The sequence below is a fragment of the Coloeus monedula genome (assembly GCF_965178545.1).
Source record: "Coloeus monedula genome assembly, chromosome: 1".
Classification (NCBI taxonomy): Eukaryota; Metazoa; Chordata; class Aves; order Passeriformes; family Corvidae; genus Coloeus; species Coloeus monedula.
In genome coordinates, this window is record NC_138781.1 from 91,246,236 (window position 1) to 91,260,095 (window position 13,860).

Genomic DNA, 13,860 nt, shown 5'->3' on the forward strand with positions numbered 1-13,860 from the left:
TTGGTATGGGAACTAACTCAGCTTAATTTCATCTGTTGACAGATTTTATGTTCACTGTGTCCACATAACAGAAGATTGTAACAAGAGCATGGTAACTTTAATTCAGAGCTATTTGTCCTGTGTATGTTACAGTTAATTCTTATTTTTTTCCTCCTTTTCATTCCAGCATAAATATTTGCCTTTGAGGCTACAGCATAGTAGTGAATATATCTAATGTTTTATAATTAGCAAAAGAGAAGCAGTAATGGGTAGCTGAGCAGCAGTCTGCAACACTGGAGTCGGTGGAAGTTGGTGTCTTTGCCAGTCCTATAATGGCTGGCTTAGGCTGTGTACTGAGGAAAAAAAAGGAGCTGCAGAACCTCAGCGTGTCTGACTGCTGCACAAGAGGGCTGGAATTAATTTCACCAAAGTTAAATGTCTGATCAGCTCTCATCTCTTTGATGTCAGTGGAGTGCAGCAAGCACTGGTGGGCCTTCAGTTATCTAATGTGTTCTACGCGCCTGAAATTTCAATCAGATGAATCATGCTCTGAGACTGGCTGTTTGTTGACTCTAAAGGGGAATCTGGCTGATTAGCTCAGGTGGAGATACATAAGATGCAGACAGAAAAAACTGGACACTGTCATGTCACTGCTGAAGATGCAGTTTGAAAAACTGAAGTGTGGTCTATACAAGAGCGATATATCTTGTATTAATTATAACACTTGGGAAGTTCATTGAAGGTTTCTGTTGGTTAGCACAGGACAGGATGTAAACTTAGAGCCTTAAAATCCTGTTACATGTAAAGCAGTCCTTCTTGCAAAGAGAGATGGGTTGACTAAAGTTTAATGGATTCTGGCAATATGAAAATATCAGACTCCAGATAACTGAAACAGTAGTTGCATGTTGTATACCACATAATAGCACTTTATTTTCTTTCTTTTTTTTTTTTCTGTTTTGCATTCGACAACACATTCATGTTTGCTTTCCATCACCTGTGGCCTGGTCTTTAGTGGGCTAAAGACAGCTGAGTGCCCCATGGTCTTACAGGCTGATAACAAGGATGACAGTGCATTTGAAGATGAATTTAAAGCATCTTCAGTGTGAGTACAACTCGGGGCTTCAGCTGCTCTGCATGGGATGCCTTGTGCATGACCTTGGGCCCTGCTTCAGAACTTAACAGTGTGACTGGGAATCTGTATACATGGATGTGGAGCAGATATCAATGATTTTTTTTGTTAAGCTGATGAATTTGGATTGGAAATGAGGAGATACTTCAACTCTACAGAAATTGTTCATTCTCTTACTGCTAATTAATTAAACAAATAGAAGCCATCCAGGACAACAACTTCTATCAATATATTTCCTCACTATTAATGTTTGCTTGCTAGCTTTATTTTGCAGTCTTCAGTAACTTCTAATAAATTTGTGTTTGAGCTAACTTTTAGTAGGAATAGAACGGAGGGAATAAAAACACAACAGATTAGTTTCAGAAGCTCTTTGAAATAATTTTTCACCAATATAATAGCATAATTTCAATAATCATGCTACATTTTTGGAAAAAAATTATCCAGTTCTGCTCCACACACTCTTTGACAGTGATGTATTTTAAAGCATAACTTCAGTTTAAATACAAGAAAGAAGTCTTTATCTAAGCAGTCAAATTAATTTCATGTTGCAGTTATCTTCTGTAAGAAAATAATTAAATTCTATTCAATTCCATTTGGAATGTCCAACTTGCTCACCTGGCTCTGTAACGAAAGAGGCATTCAATTATGAATGTGTGTAACTCTGATTTTTATTTTGCATATTAGTTAAATAAAAATCCTTCCTCAGCCCCCGCACCCATTCTCCAGTCCTCTCAGCAGGTAAAGACAGGGAGTATTTCTTGTAGCTGGCAAATCAGATTTTTTCCCATTGGACATTACAGACCACAAAGGATGTTCGGGTTCTGAAGATGCATGTTCTGTGCTCAGTGAAAATTTTTAAGTTACCATAAAAAGAAGTTAGTCAACTGTTGGATCTTCTATAATTCCCATTTTTCCAGTAAAGTGTTTCTGGTAAACAAGCATTTCAGATAAGCAAATTTTGTCCTTCGCATTCTTAGTTTCACTATCTGCCCAAATCTGTAGTTGTGGTAGGAAGAGGAAAAACAGCCTTCCTGCTTTATCCTATTCCAGAAAGTCTCAACTTTCAGTGAAATAGTCCAGATGTTTGCAACAGTATCTCTACACCTGATAGCTAAACTGAGACCAAAAAAAAAAAAAAAAAGCCTTATGGCTTCTATTCATTAATGTTTAGACAGGAAAAAAAGTGAAGTTGAATGAGTCCTATGAGGTTTTTTACACTTTTAGAGAATTTGAATTAAATTTAAATGGAAAGAGGTTTTTTGGAATCAAATTTTCAAATTTGAACACATGGCCTTCAATGCAAGATATTTATTGGTTTAAAGGACTTAAATAGAGCATCCTAAGTTTAGATCTTGCTGCAATTTGTATTGAAATTTTAAAATCCTATGTTAAAATGTGATGCAGGCATCACCTGATTTTGTCAAAAGAAATGCACATTATGACCCTGCTGCTTCCATTGTTAATGAGAGGAATCTACACAAATGGATAAAAATTACTTACTACCTCTGTAAACTGAAAGTGACTTTTGTTCAGCTGTGAAAGAACTGTCTCCTGCTAATGACCTTTTGGTTCATAACCCTGGTCCCTCTTGAGAAAGGAAACAAATTTGGCAGTAAGTTTTTGCAGTGGTATATTTTTCAAAAAATAGTCTACAAAATGGATTTCAGTCTTTATTCCTTCACTACATTTTCTTTCCCAATAGGAATTGTAACAATACTAATGATAATCTTACTGTGTTGTTCCTGCTGAAAGTTCTAAACTTTGTGGCTGCAGATGTCTTATGGCTGGTTTTACAGTAGATTAGATCCAGCAAAATTGCTTCTGATGGACATGGTTAGAGATTGAAGTCACACTCATACACTGTACTAAATTTTATTTTGGGCGATATTCTAGGTTATTTTTGGACTTCTGTACCAAAATCAGTCGAAGGTTCAAATTCTTTCCCACCATTCTCCTTCCCACAATGTTTGTGTTTCTTTTCTTTCTAGCTCATCAGCTGTTTTGGCAAATGTTTTGCTTTTGTTTACCACATCAAACAGGTTCTCCACAGTCATCTGCTCTGTGTCAACCGATAAGTCTTCCAAAAAGAGAATAATCCATCGTGCCGGTAAAACAACAAAAAAAAAGACAATATTGGCCAAATTCTGTTCTGTCTCACAATGCTCTATGTCCAGAAAAATTGTCTGAAGTCAATGGAGTTGCTCTGATCTATGCCAGGCTAATTGAGAGCAGACTTTGGGTTCTGAGCTGGGAAAAGTTGACCGTAAATGCTAAGGGCAACCAAAAGGAAAACTTGCAGGCCTTTTTCATCCACTTGGCAGCCTTTTTCCAAACTAAATGTATTGCTCTTTCTCCTGTGGTTCAAAACAAATAAGGATCCAAATCTGCTTTGTGTTAAAATAGTTTTCATGGAGAGTTAAGCCCAGATTGATGTGCCTGTTACTAAGTAAGTAAGTAAGTAAAGAAGTTGATAACAGCTACTAACTAAGAAAGGCTGAAGGTTGATTTAAAGGTCTGTACCTTCTGCAGCATACTTTAAGATGCCTGTCCTGACCACTAGCAGGTCTGATTTGCTAAAATGTTTTTCTGTTACCATGATGGCATAGAGCACCCGTAAGGCTGGCGGGAATTTCAGTCCTGTTAACATGATGTTTTAAATGCCGTGCTGGAGGTGGCTCCTTAAGGTTTTCTGCCCTGGTCCAAATTGAGTGCTCTCAGTCTGTGGTCTAGCATGCTGTTTCTTATGCAGTAGACTTTTAAACACATTCTTCCATGGGTTGTGTTGTTTGTTTGGTTTTTTTCTTTTTAAAATAAAGCTAGCTTTTTCCAGCCACACAATGGAGAGAGTCAAGGAAAAATGTAAGGAGTGGCATGGAATTAGCACTAGATTTATGTTGTTATTGTATGCAGTGATTTCTGGATAAATAAGCATTAAAAGGCAACTTTCTCTCTGTCTTTCAGTCTCATCCTGACTGGCTTTGAGAGAGTAAAAGGCAGGCCATTCAGAAGTTCTCAGTGCTGTCTTGAGCACTGGACAGTTTCTCTGAGTTGTATTCATACAAATCAGAAACAAGTGTTTCTCCCAGTTTTCCAGATTAACGTTTCACATTTTGCTGTGCATTTCCCTTTCTTCTGTGCTGCACAGAGACCACACTCATCCCTCACCCTGGGTGTCCCATCAGAGCTGTGTCCGCCAGACCTCAGCAAACATATGCAAGCGAGCTTCTAGGAGATTTACACTGACACCTCTTACCAGCAGTCAGGTGAATGGCTCCACCGCTGTGGAATTGGTTACAGTCAGAACTGAGGTTTATAGTTGTGAATAGCTAGGATTAGGTATTTACCTCTCTTTCCTAGATTCACTGCTTTCTATTTCCGTAGCTTTGATTTATTTTTTATCATCAAAAATCACCAAAGAATTGCTAAGATCCATCTTATAACACTAAATATGTTCATCTAGAGATAACCTGGCCATGGTTAGAACTTTCTTGTCAGTATTCCTGTGTTTGACACCTAACAAAAGAGACAACTTACTGCCATCTTAAGAACTTACCAGAGTGGAGCCTGCATTCTGAATCAGTGACCAAAGCTGGCTTTAGCAAGCTATCTCTTTTTAGACCTTGAAGCTAAGAAGATATGAAGAACTCCAACTCTTCATGTCCACCTGAGGTTCCAGATTTTTCAATCTGAAAAAAGCTGACCTTTAGGAGAGCTATATTGATAAAGTAAAAACAACAGAGAAGCAAACAGGGAATTATGTATCTATGGACTTTGCATTTGTTAGGGTCCTGCCTGGAAGCCTGGTAGAACTCTTCCTCTGAGTAAAAAGTAGCACAGGGAATTCCAAAGTTTCCCACAAATTTCTAGGCTAGCTGGACACAGCTCCATTGTACAGTGCACCCTGGGCTCAAGGTCTTTCATGCCCTTTATGGTCCTAGAAGAAAACAGGGAAATAGTTGTCTAAATAAAGGAAAGCTGTGCTGAGAAGTCATAAGGATCTGTTTGTTAGTAAATGCATGTTTGTGATGTTTGAGGATTGCCAAGATGCAGGCAGAGATCGTGACGCTATTTTGGTTTTACCAGAAAACAATGAATATAACTGAGCCTCTGATGCTAAGCATTTTTTCTGCTCAACTTCAGATTCCTGTCAAGTTTCTTAACAACAGTACAGACCTCAGTTTGCTTATTAGGCCCCATTAACTGATTGTTCGAATTGCTTCATGTAGAGCCAGGACTGCAGGGTTGGTTTGTTCATGATACAGCTGAGACTTCTTTTTTTATTATCATGATTTTCCATGTTTTCAGACATCCCAAACCATAACTAATCTTTTATTTTTCTCTGGCATTTACTACAGAAAAATTCTAGTTTTTGTCATGATGTTTCAAGTTCTGGTGACTTTGCACAACACTATAAGAAAAGATTTGATTGTATAAATACTTAATGGCTATAGATCAAAGATACAGTGGTGAGTGAGGTTTATGTTATGTTATTTTATGTTATTTTATTTAGGATGGTTTGTTCCACATCTCTTAGAGTTGCTGTCTGTGTCAAATATGATAAGTGGTATGATAGGTATGAACCAGCAAAGTGGGGTTCTCAACATCATCATTTGATGTAAGACTCAGGCTGTGGTATGGATTACTAAAGGCCCAGATGAGAGAAGAAGTTAATTTCTCTTTTATTGCTGTCACAGAAAGAAACACATGTTGGGGGTTTTTTTCTTGATGTTTATCTCTGGTTCCTAGTTTTGAGTATTTAAAACAACTGAGGCATGAAATTAGACTAAGAACACATCTCCAGGATAAACATGCAGTCACATATCTGTGGATGTGAATCTCTTTAATACACGTATATACACATAGGCATACACTCATGCATATGAGCTGAGCTACCTAGCATTTGGGTGTGCTTTGACACTGAATGGCATATGATCATTTATGAGAGTTAATAACCCTTTTCACAGTTTGGTTGGTATGGGTGAAAATGGAAATGGGATATAAAAAAGAAGAGGTTTTGGAAAGATTTATCTATGAAATTAAATGGCTTGATAAGGTAGCCAAGGTAGTGTCTGTTCATAGCATCAAATTGTTGTTAGTCTTTGACAATACCATACAAAATCTGACCTGCTATTTTAGGTTTGGAGCAGGAGAACATGTTTATTTCTCCTATGCAGGCAGAATTTGAAGCATGAAGTCAAGCAGATTCAAAAGAAGAACCCTACAAGTGTGAAATTTTTAATCTTACTCTTTGTAAGAATATCTTGGAAGGTCCTGTAAGGAATGCAGTAGAGGAAGAGACATGAGATAGGCTAAGAAAAATTTTCTTTTGAAGCCATACCATAAAAAAGGACTGCATTGATGTATAGGTAGGGTTTGACCCACTATGCATAAGTAATAATAACACAAAAATTTAAAATTTACAGCTTGATGAGTATCTCAGGTCCAGGTCCTATTACTGTTTCAAGATGGTATCAGCCCTTTTTATAGGAATTAAAATATCTCTGTAGGCATGTCAGGTTCTCTAGTAGGGATACTCTTTGCTGACTGCAGGTCTTGCTGAAAGGAAATGTTTTCTGCCTGGCATACATGCAGAGTCCAGTTGACAGCACTGCACTTTCCTGTAAAGGCATTGGTAGATTTTCCTATATGAACTTCAGGAGGAGTGAAGAAAGCACCACAGTTTAAATAGATTATAGCTGCATGGCAAAGGAAATCACAGCATGACTTAGCCTAGTTATTTTACTTTGTTTTTTTCCACTATGTGTTTAGCTTTCATGAGCTACCTGAGGAAACGCAATGCCAAACCAGGGTGGGAATGCATTTCCCTGGATCTGTATGGTCGTGTTTCATGCACTGGAGTACACATGCCTTAGAGATTTCACCTCTCCGGTGTGTTCCCAGTGTTTCTAAACATGATCCTCTGAGGACAGGAAAGGTTTTTTACACATGAGATGCAATGTGGGGGGAAAAAACCTGCAGTTTGGCAGGATGCCATTCCCTTTGAAGTAAGGGTCAACAACAGTGACCTTCAAGTGTTAACGAATATGCACTTCCAAGCTCTGAAAATAACATTTCTTCTCTCTTTCTGTATATATTTCAGTACATATTGCTCCAAAAGTCTATCTGTCTTTATTCTGTTTCTTTACCTCTCTGCTCTTAGAAATGTAAAAACAGCAATGCTGTTCAATGATCAGAGTTGTGACTCTTGAAGTCTTTGCAAAGCCCTGCCAGTCTCTTAAGCAATGCTGCTGTCTTGCTATGCTTTGATGTGTCCTATATAAACCAACTGCAGCAATTAAACAAGTGTGGAGGCATTGCCTAGGTTTAGTTGTGAAAAGCTGTTGCTGATCATATTTTAGGCATAACAAAGTAACAGGAACCTAAAGATAAAGAACAGATATGAAGGCATAGTGAGTGCATGTACTTCACATCATTTGTCATTTCCTCAACTTTTTGCCTGAACTGTTTTCTTTATTTAGGGAAAAAATACCAGGATCATTTTCCTTTTGACCTTTGTAATTATTCACCTTAGTTTTCCTGTGTGCAGAAGGTCAGATTTTGAGGCTTTTTAAGTACATTGTTATCCATATAATTTCATGTATTTTCATCTTCACATAGTTGCACCAACTGCAGTGGAATGGAAATGGGCAGTGGGATTAATAGGTGGTTTCTTTAGTTTTATTTTTAATGGAGGAGGAAAGTGTATTGCCATATCTTTATACAGACTTATAAATGTTGAATTTAAATTATTACCACTTTTAGCTTCCACATAAAGGACTAGTTGAATCTGTTTTGGCAGCTAGGATAGAAGAAAGGAAGAAGCAACAGAAGTGTACCAAAGCATTTGTTTATTTTACAAGGATTTAGGAATTTGGCTATGAATTGTGCCATCTAAGCTATGAAAGTGGAATTGAGCTCATAAATTGAAGAAAATGGCAAGCAATGGCAAGAGAAAATAAAATTACATCCACTGTGACTTATAAATATCTTTCCTTGAGGTAACATGTTTCACTTCTTTGTCCACTTGGAGTTCAGGGATGCAGCTGTGCAAGAGGTAAAACAGGTCAGAGGTTTGCAGGAGGGAGGGTGGAAAACAACCTTGAAAGGAAAATTTGTGAGATCAGCTGTAGTATTCAATTTAAAATGATGTTGTGAAATGGCTAATGATGGTCTTATTTCACTGAATGTGGCTTGTAGTCCTGGTCACAGAATCATAGAATGGTTTGGGTTGGAAGGGACCTAAAGATCATCTACTAGATCTCATGAGTTAACTTTTATGTGCATTGTATATGCAGACCAAAACCTTGGTAGCCTAATTCTGGCAAGATCATAATGTTTTCTATTGTTCTGTATTCTGGTTCATTACTGGTTAAATTCATCCTGAATTAAAATGATCTGAAGCATATCTTACCTTTTCAAAATTTCCTTTGATACCAAGCAAAGCAGAATGTGTTTCTGTGCTCATGCTTACTTTGTTGGTGTGGGTTGTTTGTTGGGGAATTTTTTTATTCCTTCAGCACAGCCTTTGATTTTTCTTTCAGCTCTGCCTTTGGTATTTTTTTTTTTTGAGGTGGGGAGTGAGAAATTTGTGTTTCTGGGCTACAGGCTGGAACAAAGAAATCCTAAGTTCTTTCAAGCTGCCTTCATCAAAACTGTGCAGACAAAGAGGTTGGGGAGGGCCTGGAGAAGACAGAGACTACACAGAACCTTGTACACATTGCTCAGCTCTAGGGTCCAGTGGGACAGAAGCAAGTTTTGGTGCTTTGAGTTCTTGTGGACTAGGAGCCACAAGAACATTGTCTTTAGAGTGGTGTCTTAGTTTTAAAATCATCCAGCTGTGACTAGGTTAGGGGTGTGTGAGGTGCAGTGCCTGGCACCTCAAGGACTCTGGCCCTGCCTTTAGCTAAACTTGTAGAAGAGTCCCTTTATTATAATTTCCCTTCATCAGTCTGTATTTATTAGTGCTTTTCTCTTTGCAGCTTTGAATAGCTGTTTAATATCAGCAGGGTAAGTTTGACTGGCACTCTTTTTTTTTTTTCTTTTTTAAAATTTATTTATTGCGAAAAGGAGAAAAGCTAATCCTTTAGTCTAAACCTTTGTCTAGATTTTGTTTTGCTGCCCTAGTGGTTCTCACTCCATAAACTGCATTTTCATAGTCTTTTTTAACAGGCACATTATGTTAAATGGCTATAAATACTTCTGTGTCACATTTTAGTCGAAACAACTGAGCAAAACCTGTGCGCTAGAAGATGTTTGTTAGTTGCTATGACCGATGATATACTTTATAAAGATTTGTGGGGGTTTGGGGTTTTGTTTATTTGTTTAGTGGGGGTGTTAGCTGGTAGCAGTAATCCATTCTAAATATGAAAATAAACAGAATGATTGTTTTGAAATTTGTTTTCAGTGCTATAAAGCTTTTGTTTAAATATTTCTAATCTGATACTTTCACCATGAAACTGAAGTAACCCATGAATAGCCTTAAGGTTAGCTGAATATATCTGATCCTTCAGCATTAGCTGAAGGCCTTCCTCCCTGCCTCTGGAGAAATATTTGCCTTTTGTTAAACAGGATGGATTCCTCTGCACTACTGAAAAACATGCTGGCTTCTGCGACCTCATTTAACTGGAAACCTCCCTATAAGTCCTTTTTCTTAATTTAATTCTACTATTGCATTGACTCCAAGTTTGCCTCTGTATGTGAGAGGAACAATGAGCTTTTCCACATTATCCTTTCTTCACACAAAAATGAACACATAACTCTGAACAGTTCAGATGAATTCACAAATCTGTCTACTGTTGTGTTTGTGCATCTGACTCTAGTCAGTGTTTTCCCATTTTAATAAATATTCACACAGAAATTTTCCTTTTCTACCTCTTAGGAAAGCTTTAGTTAGCAGGCACTACCTGTTTTTATGGACAGAATAGCTGTCCTCTAACAAGACTGAAATGACTGCCACTGTTGCTTTCGTTAAAAGAAGAGCACACATCAGTCCTGCCTGTGAACTTATCCCTCTCCACTGATCTGTATCTGATCCCCTTTCTGAGGATACTCAAGGGCTCTGAAACTGTGAGTTTAGTTGCTGAAAGATGATGTTCAGAATGTTGAGCCTCTCCCCTATGCACACACTTCCTTTTTGCAAGTTTCCCTTGAGCACCTTGGCTCCCCCAGACTGGAGAGCGTGCCTTCCTCTGTGCACACCAATCATCTCTGCTACCAAGTCACACAGCCAGATCCTTCCTCTGGCTTTTCCAACCACTTGCCATGTAGTTGCTGCCCCCCTGCACCTAATATTAGTAAAGGAAAAGAGCTTTCCAGTCCAAGCTTCTTCTAAGGTTTTGACCTAGAACTCAAGGACCCTTGAGGAAGGAGTCATTGGCCTGACAGAAGAATGATTTCTTTCCAATCCCTAAAATTTTTTTTCCACTTCTTTCTCCATGCTGTGTAAACTCCTGTTGTTTCAGCCATGCCCTCGTAAGGAGGAATACATTCTCAAAGAACTTTTTCAAATCTGTGAGATACACCATATCAGATGAGTATTTCAGTTAAGATTTTTGTCATTTGAGACAACTGAGGAGAGGAGACATTTTGATATCACCAATGTGCAATCCTGGTGGGAGCTTTAAACAGCAATAATAGGGACACTCTTGTTCATATAAGCAACAGCTGTGCTGCCAGCATTATAGGATGAATTGTGCTCTAATCAGAGAACCATGAGCCCACAGAGCTTCATGGGTTATTTCCCAAATGTGAGTGCTGTAGGACTAGCAGATACAGAAGTTTCCCTTCACAGGAGATAATAGCAAAGCTAGTCTTGAGCTAGTAAGGAGAAGGGATATTATGAATGCTCCCTGGTCAACTCTTTCTTTTCTTTGTTCCAGTAAATGAGTAAATGTGCGAAAGTTGAGAGGTGTCTGTGTAAGAGAGGTATATATTTGTGGAGAGGACAGGGAGATGAAGAGGTGACAACTGAGATGGTTATGTCACAACGCCACCTTAGGAATGGTTGAAAATGTTTACTTTGTAAATGTTGGCCAGAGTATTGGCAAAGTTCCAGGCCCTGCCATTTTCCTGGTTATTCTGTAACTAACTCTATATAAAAGCAACAAATTTTGGAGGGACCCTTTGCATTGCACTCAATGAGTTCATGATCACTGTAAATATTCATTATTCTTATAACATGAAAACTAATTCTAAACGGAAAAAAATCCACAGAGCATCCCTTCAGAATCAGAGGAAAGAAAAGCTTTCAGGAAAATGCAAGGAATTTGAATGTCTTACAAACTTCATTACTGATTGTATGTTTTCCTTTTTGCATGGAGCATAACCTAGTGGTATATACATCGTTAAATCAAGTGGAGAACTGTATCAACTGCAAATACATCTTCCATGAGTCTCATAGTTTGGGGAGATTAAAAGCACAGATAGGAGGGACAGGAGGCAGACAATGTAGCCTTTTTCATTATGTTTCATATAGTTTTCCTATTTTACTTATGTGGTTTGTAGGTTATGGAGGCTGTATGCAAGACTTACACTTCTGCCAGAATTACTGATGAACTGAAGCCTGCTCTGACTGTACTAATGACTCTACTGAAATAATTCATGTACTGGCATCTGATAACTTAAATATTGCTATTTGCAAATAGTCCTGAACTGATTTGGTCTCTCTGTTATTTCTAGCTCAGTGGTTCACCCTGTTCTGTTTTCCAGTTGAGCTATTGGTTACTTAGCAGGAATATTTTATTTGTGTTAATTTAGAAAGCATGATGTCCAGTGCCAGCTGTCCCATGCCAGCACAGTGTGTACTGTCCTTTAAGCCAAAAAGACACAACTTAATGACTAATGAGTTGAACATTGGTATTGTCATGAATGTTTTCCATTAATGCCTCTGCAGGTAGGGCAGCCGCAAATGGGAAGCCAAGCTCAAGAAAAAGCAATGGCAGCTTTGAATCTTAAAAATTAATAGGAAAAATGTAAATGGGGAGAGGATAGAAGTTTTATATTGGTAGCTACCCTTGTGCAAGCACATACTTAGCAGGAAGTTTATAGGTGGCTTTTTGTCTAACATAGGAGGGCCATAACTCCCTCTTCATCAGTCTTTTCCTTTCATTTCTAACTTCATTGCATTTCTTTTTCTGGCGACTCATATTGTTTTCTCTTCCACCTTCTTTCTTTCCATCCCACTGCATGCTTCTTTTCCTTGGTCTGACCTCAGAGAGGACGAATATGAAGAGGAGGAAGAAGAACAGCCAGTCACAGAGCCCAATACTGAGGATGAGGGGGAGGAAGAGGCCAATAGGCAGGTCAAAGCCAGGTACCAGGATTCAGCATTGTCCCTCCACCTTTTCTTCAGGCTCTGGCATGAACTCACCAGCACAGTGTGCAACAGCATCCACCTTTTCACTCATATTCCTTGATCACCTGTTAAAGCCACCCCCCAAGGAAATTCTTTTGCATTTAAAAACCTTGGGGAGGGGGCTGGTGGGTGGCAATGCTGATGGAAACATGTTTAATTCTGTAGGTTCAGTGCACTATGAACTGTCTGCACTTACTCCCTTTATGTAATGCTCACAAATCTTAAAAGCTGTAGTGGAAAGCATAACTTCCAAGCATGGTTTGGTTTAACTTCTTAGTTAAGACAATGATGAAAAACTACAATGCTGAGGATATTGCTTGGTTTCTTAGGTTTTCATCCCTATCTTCATCCTGCAACCTTATTTTGAATACCTGTTGCTATGCAGTAAATTGACATTTTTTGAATGCTGCCTATGGTTTCTTATAAGTTTTGTTCATGTTTCAATAGCAAAGAACTACTTTGAGGCAAAACTGATATATATGTGTATAAATATAAAATTTTATAAATGCCTGCCCACCTGTCTATATATAGATATCAGCAAATCACCTATCAATACTCATGTGTAAAATTTTCCGCTTATTTCTGAGATATATATATGTTTGGCATTTGGCAACTTGATCATAATAAATTGGAAGCAAGAAAATACATCTTTGTTCCAGACAGCCATTTGATTTAGATTAAATTATTTGGCTTTGCAACTCAGCAAATGAGATTGGGTTTTTTTGGGTTTTTTTTACATAAACCACATTCATGTAGACACTATACAGCACAGAAGGAAGAAAGGAAACTGTTTAATGTGTGAGTTCCAAAGAAAATACTGTACCGTTGTTATTATTATCTTCCAGTCTGCAAATCTTGCCAATGGCTGCCTGAAATTTCAAAATTAAGTGATAATTTCCTCAAATCTGATTCTTGAAATTCAAAACTAAGACACAAGTTCTTGGTAAATCTCATGAATATACTAAAATACTGCTAAAAAAAGTGAGGAAGAGCCATGTGAAGAGCGTGATGTGTTTGTAGGTCATTGGTCTTTTACAATAATAATTACTGTAAGATAACTGGGTGATATTCCCATGACTTTACTAAGTACCTTCTTTCACTCTCACTGTAGCATAACAAAAATTATCTGTAACCTGGCTATTCATGTTAGATGCTGTCAAGTGGGACTGGCCTGGCTTCAGTGTCTCCTGTCAAGCACAGCAGGTGCAATAGATGAAGGTTTCCAGATTTTCCATTGTGAAAACAATTACCTGGTATACACGTGATGATTAACTTCATAGGATCCCAACATATGTGACATGTATTGTGTTTTTGTTGCATATGCTGTGCCAAGCCCACAGTCCTCAGATGAGGGCTGTGCCTTCCATGCCTGTTGGGGGATTACAGAAGTGGTCTTGGG

At 38.2% G+C, this 13,860-nt stretch overlaps 1 protein-coding gene across 4 annotated transcripts in view; it reads left to right on the forward strand.

The window, feature by feature from the left end:
* Window positions 1-13,860, forward strand: part of FHOD3 (formin homology 2 domain containing 3) — a 386,114-nt gene that overhangs the window by 276,014 nt on the left and 96,240 nt on the right. For 2 of the 4 annotated variants that reach the window (XM_082288796.1, XM_082288793.1), the window contains exons 11-12: window positions 992-1,081; window positions 12,321-12,419. In XM_082288796.1, coding sequence (XP_082144922.1) covers window positions 992-1,081; window positions 12,321-12,419 — 189 coding nt within the window. The remainder of the gene's footprint in view (window positions 1-991; window positions 1,082-12,320; window positions 12,420-13,860) is intronic. The other 2 variants (XM_082288794.1, XM_082288795.1) reach the window with 1 other exon arrangement.